This window comes from Drosophila melanogaster, chromosome X (assembly GCF_000001215.4).
Source record: "Drosophila melanogaster chromosome X".
Lineage (NCBI taxonomy): Eukaryota > Metazoa > Arthropoda > Insecta > Diptera > Drosophilidae > Drosophila > Drosophila melanogaster.
The window spans coordinates 5,085,209-5,098,733 of record NC_004354.4 but is presented as its reverse complement, the minus strand read 5'-3'; the positions used below and the strand labels follow the sequence as shown (position 1 = coordinate 5,098,733).

At 41.1% G+C, this 13,525-nt stretch overlaps 2 protein-coding genes across 7 annotated transcripts in view, besides 1 other annotated feature; both read right to left on the bottom strand.

Annotated features, from left to right (window-relative positions):
* Positions 1-2,406: part of a mobile genetic element that runs on past the window's edge.
* CG15465 (uncharacterized protein) overlaps positions 1-12,975 on the bottom strand; it is a 169,106-nt gene extending 156,131 nt beyond the window's left edge. Inside the window, exons 1-2 of the mRNA NM_001297948.1 lie at positions 12,533-12,975; positions 8,589-9,392 (exon numbers count right to left, since the gene is read on the bottom strand). The gene's annotated coding sequence lies outside the window, so the exon portion shown is untranslated. The remainder of the gene's footprint in view (positions 1-8,588; positions 9,393-12,532) is intronic.
* Positions 1-12,975, bottom strand: part of rg (rugose) — a 169,106-nt gene extending 156,131 nt beyond the window's left edge. For 5 of the 6 annotated variants that reach the window (NM_001297949.1, NM_001297950.1, NM_001144686.2 and 2 more), the window contains exons 1-2: positions 12,533-12,975; positions 8,589-9,392 (exon numbers count right to left, since the gene is read on the bottom strand). Coding sequence is in view for 5 of the 6 variants with exons in the window: in NM_001297950.1 (NP_001284879.1) it covers positions 8,589-8,747 (159 nt within the window). In the remaining variant the exon portion in view is untranslated. The remainder of the gene's footprint in view (positions 1-8,588; positions 9,393-12,532) is intronic. The other variant, NM_001042796.3, reaches the window with a different exon arrangement.
* Positions 12,976-13,525: the final 550 nt, after the last annotated feature.

Below are 13,525 nucleotides of genomic sequence, written 5' to 3'. Positions count from 1 at the left end.
CCAGATGCCTAAAAATCGACAAAGGCATAAGTGACACAGTGGAATTGGTCTTGCTGGCCACAGCCAGATATAACATGTCCATCCACTCCGTCATCAATAAAAAACCGGCCGAAGTCATGCGGGCAGATCCGGACGATCCACATACCGATGTCCAAGAAAAAATCAAAAACGCCCAGATTTTGACAAGAAAACGAGAGAACGCTTCTCGGCAGAACAGAGTGTTCCAGGTCGGCGACAAAGTCCTAGTAAAGTCAAACAGACGATTAGGCAACAAACTTACTCCTTTATGTGAGGAGAAGATCATCGAGGCAGACTTGGGGACCACAGTCCTTATTAAAGGGAGGGTGGTCCATAAAGACAACCTCAAGTGACCCAAGCAGAGCCTAGCCGCGGCTCCCTCGGAGGCACACTTTTATTCTTCCAATTTGTAGCCACTTGGCATAAGTTTTTTATTTTTTTAGCCACTTGGCATATTTTTTATATATTTTCGCTATTATTGGTGGTGGGCAACTCCATTCCGAACAAGTAATAATTTATCACACACGTTACAGGTCGCTCCCAACCCTTCTTCTTTGTTTCCTGGCCACGACATCGGCCCACATTACTGACTATTCCCGAGCGAATTACATTCCCGTCATTGACGGTAAAGTCTTAGTCTGGGAGGAATTCGCCTATGTCAGACACTCGGCTAACCTCTCCGAGTATAGGCGGGTAATTGACGAAACCGACAGCATGCTCGATATGTTCCCCCAGTCCCATATGAAGAAACTCCTGAGCGTTGATATCGCTCACCTCCGTGACATGCTTGATTCTTTGAGCATCCATCACAGAGTGGCAAGGAGCCTAGACTTCTTGGGAACTGCGTTAAAGGTTGTCGCAGGGACACCTGACGCGGAAGACTTCGAGAAGGTCAAGTTCACTGAAGCGCGGCTTGTTGATGCACACAATAGCCAAATCGAAATAAACACCAAAACACAAGTTCGAATTAACGAACTCACTGATACCATAAATAAACTTTTAAAAATTTCCAAAAGCGCTCAGATTGATACAGGTCACCTGTATGAAACGCTTTCTACTCGCAACAGAATCATTGTAATGGAATTGCAAAACTTAATGCTCACTATAACCCTCGCTAAAATTAACGTAGTGAGTCCAAACTTCTTGGACCACGCAGATCTGGAGAGTATTTGGGGCGAGGAGCCCACCAACACCCCCATAAGGGAGATTTTGTCCGTTGCGTCTGTAAAAGTCCTACAATCCCTTAACATCTTACACTTTATTATTAAATTCCCCAAGATTATCATGGCGTGCAACAAAGTCACTATCCTTCCAGTGGTACACCACGATACGGTGTTAAGGTTGAAAGATAATGTGGTAGCAGAGTGCAACAGAGAAATACGCACAGTAAAGAATTGCTCCATAACACCAGGGGCAACATTTTGCCAGTTACCTTCAGTGAGCTCGTGTGCGCAGGAGCTCCACGCTGGGGTCGTAGCACATTGCGACGCACAGCAGAGTGATCTACATCCGATCACCTACGTCGACGAAGGAATAATCGTCATCAATGACAGACCAGCACTCGTGCGTGTGGACAATGGAACGGCCATCCACATTAGAGGCACGCACCTCATAACATTCATTGAGAGTGCCATGGTCAACGAGACCGTCTTCTTTAATCATGACATGGTCCAGAATAGGGCGCCGGGAGTGGCTAATTCCCCAGTCCTTAATATCTCGATGAAACACGAGGTCCTGAGCCTCCCATACCTTCACCGTTTAAGTGAAAAGAACTTGGAGCAAATCAGGAACTTCGAGAAGGACGTCGACGGATACCGACTAAGTCAGATAGCGCTAGTTGCGGGAGCAATTTTCTGCGCTCTTATCTGCATCGGTTTAACCTGGCAGCGAACCACTAGGGCCAAGAAATCTACAGCCCAACTGAAGGAAGTTCTCGCCCAAATAGGGTCAGCCGAGGGCGGCCTTAATCTTGAGGAGGGAATAGTTAACTAAGTTAACCGGACTGATCGTCCGCACACCAGCACCGGTCAAATTGCTGACCAAGCATTTGGCCGGAAGCTCATGCATAGCCGGCAGAAGCTCTGCGCATTGGCAGAGGCCGCTATGATGTTTTTCCCTTTGTTAGCTTATAGTCAGTTTGATTTTGTATTCAATAAAGAGCGCATCGCGCCTTCAATCAACTCCAGCTACTGCTGTTATCATTGAATTGGTTGGCTAGCCTTAAGGGCAGTCAACAACGGAGAGACGTTCTCCCACCATATCTCCCAATCTAGGAGAAGAGGTCTGCGGCAACCGCCCTGCCTCCCAGTGACAGAGGAACCCCCTGTTACCTGCAACCTACGCCGGAGACCGCGGCGAGGGACCTGCACAATACATTTAATTAATTTACATATGTATGGATAGAATACCTTTGGAATCGCACATTGCGCGAATGTGACCACGAGCCAAGTGGCCAAGTGGGCGAGGGCAAGTTGGGCATTATTATTTGCCAGGGGATGCAGTGGGTGCAGGGTGCCGGGTGCAGGGTGTGGTTGTGGGTCGACCCCCTTGTTCTCCTCGATTTGCCTTTCACATCCCTTCGAGTCTTTCGCCTGCACAGTGGCGAATGGAGCCGGCCACACACTGATAATGACGTTAATGAAGTTCCACAGTTGCTGCCGCAGAAGTTTTCATCAGCTTGCCACGTTGTGTTACAAAATGTGCCCATAAATGTGTCACGCCTTCAATTTAAGCACCCAACCCCTAAACTTACTGCCAAAAAAACCCCCCTAGCCACGCACAGCAACAAAGCGAAACACAGTTAAGAATTGGAATATTTGTTCAGATGACCGACTGTGGTGATACCCTCGATATCCTTATCGCTATTACTTAATCCAAGAGATTAATAGTAATCATTTCATAGGTTGTATTACTTGTATTTGAAATATGGTGATATGTATATAATATATCTAACTATGATACATCTTACTATCTGTTGTCTATGCCAAACTTCTTTTGAAATGCGCTATGCCCGCGGAAAGGGCATCGAAAACGGATGGCCGAGCCGTTGAAATGGCTACCGGTTACACATAATACGTCCGTGATCCGGAATACGGGGTCCGCTGTCCGTTTGTCCGTAGTCCGTAGTCCGTAGTCCGTAGTCCGTAGTCTGTTGTACCGCCCAGGCCCAGACCCGGATACCGTACCCGTTGCTAGATTTTCCCGACTCTGCGTGCCCACGTAACGCGTAATGCGGCGGGCGCATGCGAGAATCCCTTCAGTCGTAGACTCGTCCTTAAATAACATTGCGTTGTTCTTTATTGGTCGTTAAATCTCTTGCGGTTGTCGTGTCTTCGTTTTGGCGCGCCATCCCTTCCCCTCTCAATTCGCCCCTGACACACCCGCGCACACACCCATCCACCCACACACACACACACTTGGACGCCCCTCCCTTGGGCCGTTCACATGGCGAAACTCCTTTGGTGGCAACGTTTACCAACTGGATGTGAATCCTAAGTGCGTCGGCCGCAGTGGGAAATAAGCGAGGATTTGCGCTTATAAATCTCCACATAGAAACAGCTTGCATATTCATTTCTTAAATATGCGTACATTGTGAGTTCTTATTATGGAATATAACCAGTTTTCACTTCTTTTTATTTTTTAATTTTTAATCATTTTGCAACACTGGTGCCAAGAAATTTGCACACACTTAAGCATTGCATATTATACAGTTATATTCATTTAAATTCTGTAGTGATTTTCAAGATTTCTAAAAAGTTGCATTTAATATTTGAAAGTATTTTATAATGTATATTTATTTTTTTATGATATTTTTAAGTTGATGAGTTTTTACCATAGTGCAGGTACTCATGTTATTTTGGTTATAGGTGCTGCTGCAGCCCAAAAACCATTCGATTTCCTTCCAGAACGGGCCAAAAAAAAAAAAACTCTGAGAAAAAAGGGGGTTGCGGGGAGGTTGGCGGATTGAAAGTGGAGAAGCAGTTGGCCAAAAGGAAAAGGCAAAGGCAAAAGCAAAACACAGGACACGATGGCGCCGTCTCTTGTCGCGTTTTGTTGTTGTTTAATTTTCCATTTGGGGTTGAAGGAGAGAGCGAGACGGACGGCCGGCGGCAAGGAGAGAGATAGTCGCTGAGCTGCAGGAGGGTGGCGGAGAGAGTGAGTGGGAGAGAGAAAAAGCGAGCAAGGGCGAGCCGCTCATCCCTGTGTTTGTTTTTGTATTAACGCTAACGTTTCGTTTTCACCAGCAAAAGCAGCTGAAGCGGCAGAAGAACAAGAAGTTCGTGACGTTTCATTTCGTTTCGGCTGATAAGAGCGGGGGTGGGGGCGTGGGCGGGGGGCATGGCAGGGGGTGCAAAACCCCCTGGCCACAAGAAAATTCAAAGCAACCCACCCACCCACTGGCATGCCACACGTTGTCTAGGCAAGTTTTTCTCTTTTCGCTCTCGCCCTTTGTTCCTCTTTTCACTTTCTTCTTTGAACTCCAGTAACAGGGTGAAAAAAAAAGAAAGAAAACTTGACCAGTGATATGAAATAGGACAAATATAAAAACGCAAAACTTAAGCTGCAATATTTAACTCATCTGTGGTAATGAGCTTAGTTCCGTTTTTAGTTTCAATTAAACATTTTCGCAAAATATGTCTGATTTTACTCATTTTTTCTCGCTGTGTTGTTTGCGGCCGCCAAAAGCACCCACTTGGCCGCACTACCACCCCCCCCCCACCTAAAACCACCCCCTCTTGTCTGGCGGTGGCGGTGTCCTTCATCAGGATGCCAACAATATAAAGCCTATTTTCATTGTTTCCTCTCTGACACTTGAACAGCTGACAGGCGTCGACGTCAAAGTCATGTTGCTATTGCTATTGCTACTGTTGTTGCTATTGTTGTTGTTGTTGTTGTCGTTTCCCGGGCCGTTAATTAAATTAAGTAAAAGTAGCAAAGTATGTTCGTACATTATTTAGTAGAACCCTCATTTCTGCCTCTTTTTTTCCACCTTTTTCATTCGTGCCGAACGACTTTATCAGCCAGAAAGTGATATGGAAAGGTGAAGAGGGAACTAAACAAAAAGAAAAAAAAATACGAGGAAAAAAAACAGTAAAAAGAGGAATATATATATATATAGAACAAGATAAATAGAGGGGCGGGCTGAAAATGCCCGAGTGCCCAACAACTAAATTGTGAAGAAGTGAAAATACTGGCTCACCGGCCAAACAATCGCTGATTGTGAAACGAATGTGTGCAAATATTTAGCTAGATAATATTTGTGAAACAAATTTTCAGATGCTGAATTTACGCGCGGTACAAAAAGATAATAAATATAATCATCTGGTTGGCTAAAATATTATGTTACATCAATTTCTTGTCCGAAAATATTGTATATAACATTTTAATCAATTTATCAACCTGCTTCTTTATTCGCGGAAAAACAACAACTTTTACGACCTTTTCAACCCAGTTAGCAAGATTCTAATTTAATTTCCGGAAGATGTTTTTTTTTCCCGACCCAAAATAAAAATAAAAACTGATTAAAACGCGTAACGTGAATAAAACGCGTATTGTGAAATACACAACCGAATCGTTACACATTTTATGCATTTTGCCATTCGGCTGTAATGCAAAGGTAAAACGGAAATACCTTGCTTTATTTTAAGGGCCTAAACAAGTGGCGATTTGCATTAAACGATTATTTTACCAGCAGAGCAGGGAAAACAAGAATGAGAACGAGAAATCGATTAAAGGCCTTTTGCCTCCTCTACTGTGCACGTGACACCAACAGAAGGCCTTCGGAAACTCTGGATTCCACAGAGTGCCTGGCTGCTAGGATAGTGATAGCGGGTGGGGGGGGTTGGAACGCCCCTGGCCCAACGCCCATGGCCAAAAAAGGGGGAAGGGGTGGGGAGGGGGGTGTAACCAGAGGGCCAGAGGCAAATGCGCCACATGGCAAAACGGGCATAATTGAGCCGTATAACAAGCCCAATGACCGATTAAGCCAACATGGCGAGTGACCCTCAAGTGAGCCAAATGAGTTGAGTTCCAGTTCGGATTTCGGTTTGGGGTCGTATCTGTATATACATACATAAATATGTATGTAACAAAGCGCTTGGAATTAAAATTAATCAAGTTTATGATCCGATGAAATTACTTTAAAGAAATTACTTTCAGCTTATTTTGTACCATATCTCCATTTTATCCATTATATCAGCTACAAGCTAATACAATGGAACTTCCAAATTTTGTGTGGCCATCCATTAGCCCGTTATCGTCGATGATAAGAGGCGGCATCCATTAGCTTGGATCCTACCTATAACCTGCTCCAATCTATAGCTATCCATATCCATAATTTTGCTCACATTTCCATCGGTATATCAGTATATTAGAGTAACTGACGTCCATTAACATCTTCGTATCCATAATCATTAATCGACCACGCTGTTTATATTGATTATTTTTTTTTCGGCTTCTGGATGTCTTTTGGGGATTTTTTTTCAAACATTTCTTCTGCTTTTTTTTTAGTATTATCGAAGGTTTTTTTTTCTTTTTTTTTTTTTGGTCGTCCAGAGTTTTTTTTTGAGTCTGCAGCTGGCATTGGAACACGTCAACGCATTTTTACACGCTTATCAGATCGTGCCATATAATGTACGTACACACCTAGGCACCTACGCACATATATTTGTATATTTATATGTATATATATGGGTATATTCCCCCACTTGGCACACATTCCGCCTTTTGCTATACGCTATATGGGTGTGTGCACCTGTGTACCTGTCTGTATCTACAATTTATCTGCCGGTTTGGCGCTTATCTTATCTCAGGCTATTCGAGTGCGATGAAAACGACGACGACGACGACGACGCCGCTGAGCGGATGACGAACTTCAATTCAATTTCTTTTCAATTTCTTATTACCCAACGCCACCCACATCCCCCCAGCACCCACCACCTATCCACCCTTGGTGGACCCCTTTTGCCGCTTGGATTTCCTCATTTCGCCGGCAAACTTCCTCCTCATCCCTTTCGCACTTGAAAAATATGTACGCATTCTTGGAAATTGATAGAGATTCTGTAAACATTAACTTGACAACAAATAATTAGCCCATTACTTAAATTTATAATAAGACATTTAATGAATTTACTTTATTGCTTCACTTGAAATTACTTTACAGAAAACTAATTATAGGTTAAGTTATTTAAGACCGTTTTTCTAGTGTAGAACGTAGAAATATTATTCGAATTTTAAGCTGTGCCAACGCCAAAAAAAGTGGCCTCTCCCATTGCATGAAGCTGCTGTTTTTCTTATTTTATTTATGAATCTTCCTTTTTTGCTCGAAACTCGGATAACTTTTCCGACTCAGCGGCAGCGCCACCTGGCGGTGACTGTTCGCTTGATGTTGGGCTCTTGTCATTTTCATTTTGATTTCCACGAGGGAACTGGGTACACAAAAAAAAAAAAAAAAAATGAGCGGTAATGATGAGCGACGGTGTCGTGTTTTCATTAAGCTCCAGAAATTTAAATATGTTATAATAATAATGTGTCTTGGGGAAGTGAAAAACGCGGGCAGGTGGAGGTTGGGTAAATTCGGTGGGGAAATGCCGGGACAAGTGGCATATACATTGTCTTAGTCCCCAGTCTTTTGATCCTAATCACAGCCGCACAAGTCGGGCGAGATTTTTGGCATACTTCTTATAATTTCACCCACATTCACAACGACCTCCAGAACCAACCACCCAACCACCCACTCAAATGCCCCACCCGCCCCTCTCATCCTTTGCATTTGCGGCTTGCTGGAAATGTTAATTTTCCTCAAATGGAAATGGGGAATGGGAATGGGTGAAAAAGTCTGTCTTGCTGTGTGAAGGAAAATTACTTTCTAAACAGAGAGTTAAATTGCTGTCGAGATTCTCTGCACTTCTTTCGTTTTAATTGTCGGCTCTTTAAGTTTCCAAGCCAAATTAAATGTGGCTGAATGTGTGTTTGCATTGACATAATTTGATTTTAATTTTATTTACGCAACATTGCAACACCTGAATGTAATTAAACTGCATTGGGTGTTTTTTTTTTTCCTTTTTTTTTTTGTGTGACTTGCATTGGCCTGCATGAATATTATTAATTTTAATGCTATTTGTTTTATAAATTGATGACGCGCTTTAAGAGATTAAAATATATTCTGTTTGTTAATGGTTGTTTAAGTTAGAAATGATGCTAAAGTGTATGTGTATATGAAACCCATTAGCCATGTGCTTGAACTATTGAACTAGTTTTGGCCAAAGTGTTTTGGCCGAATCACTATTTTGATCTCGCCTCAATGCCGTGACCCACAAAAGCAATGACCCTTGTTTACCACTTTTAAAGCACAATTGCTAACGAAATAATGCGCTATAAATATGCTAGCTAATTTGGCTAATTTTCTAATATTTTGGCAAACAAAACATAATCAATTGAAAAGATCGACATTATCGCTATCGTGTAACAATATTTATCGGCATCAACTCTAGTTGCTCGAACGCGATAAAAACCTGTTGGAAATATGTGTGTGTGGCCTTTTCGGCTAATTGGCTGTAACTAGCACTTACCAAATGCAGAACGGTGTTGACCACCTCCCGGTTGGTCACCTGGCCAACCTCGATGAGGCCAATGAGGACGGCGAACTTGAGATTGTCGGCGGTTGTCATTCTGACGATTTCGTCCGGCCGTTTGATCTCACTGTACGGCGGACGCATGATGTCCGCCATTTTGGTGCACGGTTTGTGGTTCAGATTGTTGTGTTTGTTGCACGATGTGTGTGAATTGTAAATTATTTGTTCATTTGTTTTACGCGTTGCACATGCGATTTGGTTTGATTGTTTGTTTGGGTTTTGGTTTGTTTTTTTTTAATTTGTTTTTTTTTTTTTTTTTTTATATAGATTAAGTTATAGAATTAATGGATGGAATGCACACGAAAATACACACACAGATACACAAATATATAATACATTTACATATATATAATAAATATATATGAAGATGGTAATGCTATATATATATATATATATTTATATAAACAATTAGATATTGCCAGGCAATTGGAGGGGAGGAAAAAATTATTATTTTTTTTCTTTTGGCTGGATTTCTTTTTGCTATTTTGATTTTCTCTTTTCATTCATATGTGCATCATTTGTGTTGCTGCACTCTTCCGATTTTCATTCGCTGTTGCAGTTGCAGTTGCAGTCGCTGTTGTTGTTGTTGCTGTTGCTGTTGTTGTTGTGGGGCAGCTGAATTGCCGTCGTGGTCGCTGCTACTTTTTTGGCTCATATTGAGCAACTTCGGCCGTCGACACTTGACAAATTTTGCATTATTTTTTATATAATAATACTCGGTTATTTATTTGGAATTGCACACTTTTTTGTTTTTTTTTGGTCATACATTATTTTGATTGAGGTTTTGGTGATTTTTGGTGTGGTTGGTGGTTGTGGTGGTGGTGGTGGTGGTGGTGACATACATAAAAAAAAGAGAGAGAAAGAGAAACAGGTACATGAGTACGAAATGCAATAACGCTGGCAATTTTGCGAGCACAGTGCGTTTCATACGCTTAGGTCGTCATAGTCGATGCAATGCTTTCTATTTACATTATCACTACGATTAATTTAAATTTTCAGGCACACGAAACGCACTGTACTTTTGGTTTTGACTTATCAACATTAAAATGAGTAGGTACGTAAAAAACTAAATTAAATTCCCATTTTACATATACATATGTAGCCCAGCTACAAAGCAATATTCGAAATATTCGTTTGATCTGCCATGGGTGATGTTTTTGGTTTCTCGGTTAGCAGGTTTTGCAGGCTAGTGGTTTTCCCGGGGCGTGGAAAGCGAGCGCCCATTTTCCGGGGTGAGGAAGGGGAAAAAGGGGGGGGGGCGTTTGGCTACACGTGCTTGATGGAGCAAATTTTCGTTCCATTATTCATTCGCTTCTTGGCTGCTCACAGAGTAAAGTGGAAAATTGTCTGGGGAATTTATGTGCATTTATAATTTTCGTTTTATTTGTTACTGTTTTTTTTTCGTTTTTTTTTTTTTTTTTTTTTTTTTTTTGACTTGCATTAACTACCGGCACGATCCAGAATCAGATTTATGTAATACCACGTCGCAGAGTGCTATATAGTTAGTGCTATTATATATTGGAAAAATCTTGCTCGATCATCGATTTCATTAGCTCGGCTATAAAAGATATATGCGCATATGTATGTACTACATATAGGGAACCTATAGTTTTCGCGGCTCGTCACGCACTGGCGATAAGACTGGGGTTATTAACCCGCCGGGTTACTCAAAGTGCTGGAAAAGCCTGGGAAAAGCGGCGAGGTAGCCAAGTTCTAAACTGCTCGGCAAACACCATTGAGCGGGGATAGTTAAAAAAAAAAAAAAAAAAGTAAAGAAAATAGCATACGTACATACATATATAAGCTGACACACCTGAAGAACAAGGTGTGCTTCTGATTCAGCTGGCGATGGATGGGCCCATAAAAGCAACACAGCTGTGTGTTAAAAGAAAACTCTTTGAGCGGCGGAAAGGGAGGGGGGGGGGGGGCGAGCGGTATTATCGGAAAAGTGCCCAACAAGGCGGGTACATTCAATTAGGCACCATTCTGTTTGCAATCCATTTCGAGATAGGTGAAAATCGGTGGACTGACTTTTGGGAATAACCCTCTAAATGCATATGTATGCATTTTAAAATACCGGAAATGGCTGCCAATATTACGTAATACTTATGGTAAGGAGGTGGGGGGTTGGAAAATTGGTAGCAAGTTGGGAGTTTTAAGGGGGGCTTACAACAAATGCAGTTGCACATTCTTTCACTACGGGAATAAGCTCTTTTTTACAATATGCATTTAATGCATTTAAGCAGTACTTAAGTGAAGAAATAATTCGTAACGAAACGAAACGAAACAACGTAAACAGGCAAAGAAGAAAAACCGGCGTGGCAAAAAAACGGGCAAAGCAACGTTGACTGGTTTTCTTGATATTAACTTTTGTTTTCTTTCAAAATCTAGCCGCTGGTTTGTAGTTCGTTCTTTTTTCTTTACTTTATTACTTTGCTGCTGTTTAGCTAGAGCAGGTGATTTTATTTTGTATTTCTTAATTTTTGTTTTTTTTTTTTTAATTTAATATGAAGTTCTGACTGCGGATTTGTTAATGCGGCCACTTTGCTAATTGCACGTCAACAGAAAAAAAATTCCAATAGCGAGAGCGAGTCTCCATGCGTTTTATTTGCTTTGCTTTTTGGCTTTGAGCTGCTACCACTTTTTGTAGTTGTTTTTTTTTTTTTTTATGGCGAGAGCCAGCGTGTGAGAGAGAGAGAGATATGGAGAGGGAGAGAGAAAAAGTTGGTAATTTCGTTACGAAATAAAGATGCAATGCCAGTTGGAAATGAAAGTCACGCGTTCAATCGATCAAAAAGATCCATGGAACCGCCAACTGAACTTCCTGCCACTGCGTTGGTAAACGAATGTGTCTTAAATTGTTTTAAGTGTATATTCATCCGGACATTACTCGGATTGTTTCAATAGGATTTTCAACAATCTTAAGTTTTTACGTTTAAATTACATTAGATATGTTTTAAGCCATATCCTTCATCGATTTGATGCATAAAATGTGTATAATTATTTTACCAAATAGCATTTTAAACTTTTAATTGCAGTAATCAAATAAAATGTATTTGAAGAAAACGCGAAATATGTTTAAAATCATTCTTTTAAAACCATTCGAAAACGTAGGGTCTTTCAATTTCGGCCTAAACTACAACTAAATTCCCGTCGTTTTGCCCACGTTCTCTCTTTGTTGTTTTTGTTGTGTATTGTCGTTGTTTTTTTTACCCAACTTTTTGTTGGTGGCCGAAAGAGAGACAAAATTTGGTTTTGGTGGTGGTTTTTTTACGTGGATGGGGGCGGAGAGGTGGTGGCGGACGGGTAGCGGTAACCCGTTTTTGGGTTTTTGTATTTGTATTTGGCTTTGTTTTTATTGCAATTGCAGCAGGCGGCCGTCTAATTATGAATTGCAGTCACGCCGAGACAAGTTTTTCCTTTTCCTTTGTTTTCCTGGCTTTCCATGCTCGCTCTCGCTCTCGCTCTCTCTCTCTCTGTTCCTCTCGCTCTCCCACTCAACGCAACGCTATTCTCACCTTTTCAGTGGGAAAAATCAATGAAACGCGAAGGAAATTCTCTCTCGCTACGTTGCGGCTTTTTCTGCTTCTTGCCACTGCTGCGTATTTTTTTTTTTTATCTTATTATTTTGCACCGCTTTGTTGGATTTTGTCATATTCCAATAAGCAAACACACAGCGACACCGAAATGCTAATTGGACCAACTAACTAAACAGTGGAGCCGAACGAAATTGAACCCGAAACCCAGGAGGCGTAAATGTTGAGAACTTAGGGACCGAAAATAAAGGCATATTCAAAAAATCACACAAAAACACACAACAACAACAAAAAAAAATGATCTTAACGTAACGTAATTGGGAGAGCGTAAAACTTGATATTTACGTTGTTTTCTTCGAGTGTTTACTGTTGTTGTTTATGTTTGGCCGTTGTTGCTGTTGCTTCTGTTACCATTATTGTTGTTGTCTTCGCACATACACAGTAAAAAAAAGTGGCAAAAAAACAAATGAGTAAAATAAGACGCGGCGGGAGGCAATAACGAATTGATTCATAAATTCAAAAGCGCAACGTTCACGTAACAACAATATACAACCATTTCTCTCTTTTTTTTAATTTTATTTTATTTGAATTTAATTTAATTTTGGTCGCCGTGTTGTCCGCAAAAATGATTTAATTGAATTATTTCACGTATTTCACCTCCGCATTTTATGGATTCTTATTTTCGTATAATTCACGATTCTGGTCAGCGTTGTGTGCCTTTTGATTCGGTTTTCTCGCTTCAGTCCTCTGTTTTTCGGCTTCTCGCCTTATCCGCTCCTCTTACTGTTCTTTCCGCGCGCGCTGCGAAAAACAGAGTGAATTGGAATTGAATTGAACGAATGAGCTCCGATAGCGATAGCTGCGATATGGATTAATCGATATGCCGCCATTTACAAAAATCTATTGTGCTTTCGCGAAGTGTTCACGTGCAAATAAAAGTAGTACAATTATCTATTTCCTACTGTTCGCAAGAAACGTATTTTTTGATGGAATAGAGCTAATACTTTTTATTGAGCATTTCCACATACGATAACTTTGAATGTCAATCGGTCGGAAACGGTTAAAGTTTAAGCTACAATTTATATATAGGAATATGTACTTATAAAATCGAGATTATTGATAAATGTGTTAAAAAATTGTTTGTCTTGGCATGTCTAAAATGTGAAAATTACAAGAGAAACTGGCTTTTTTTTTAAATCGAGAATAACCGAAACCGATAACGATTTTTATTTCGGAGCGACAAATTTGCTCTCTCAGTTAAGAACAGCTGATAGAAGGGAAATTTTGGTTTCCTATTGCCGGGCGCGTGTATTACAGTTTTTCGAAATTTTACAACTG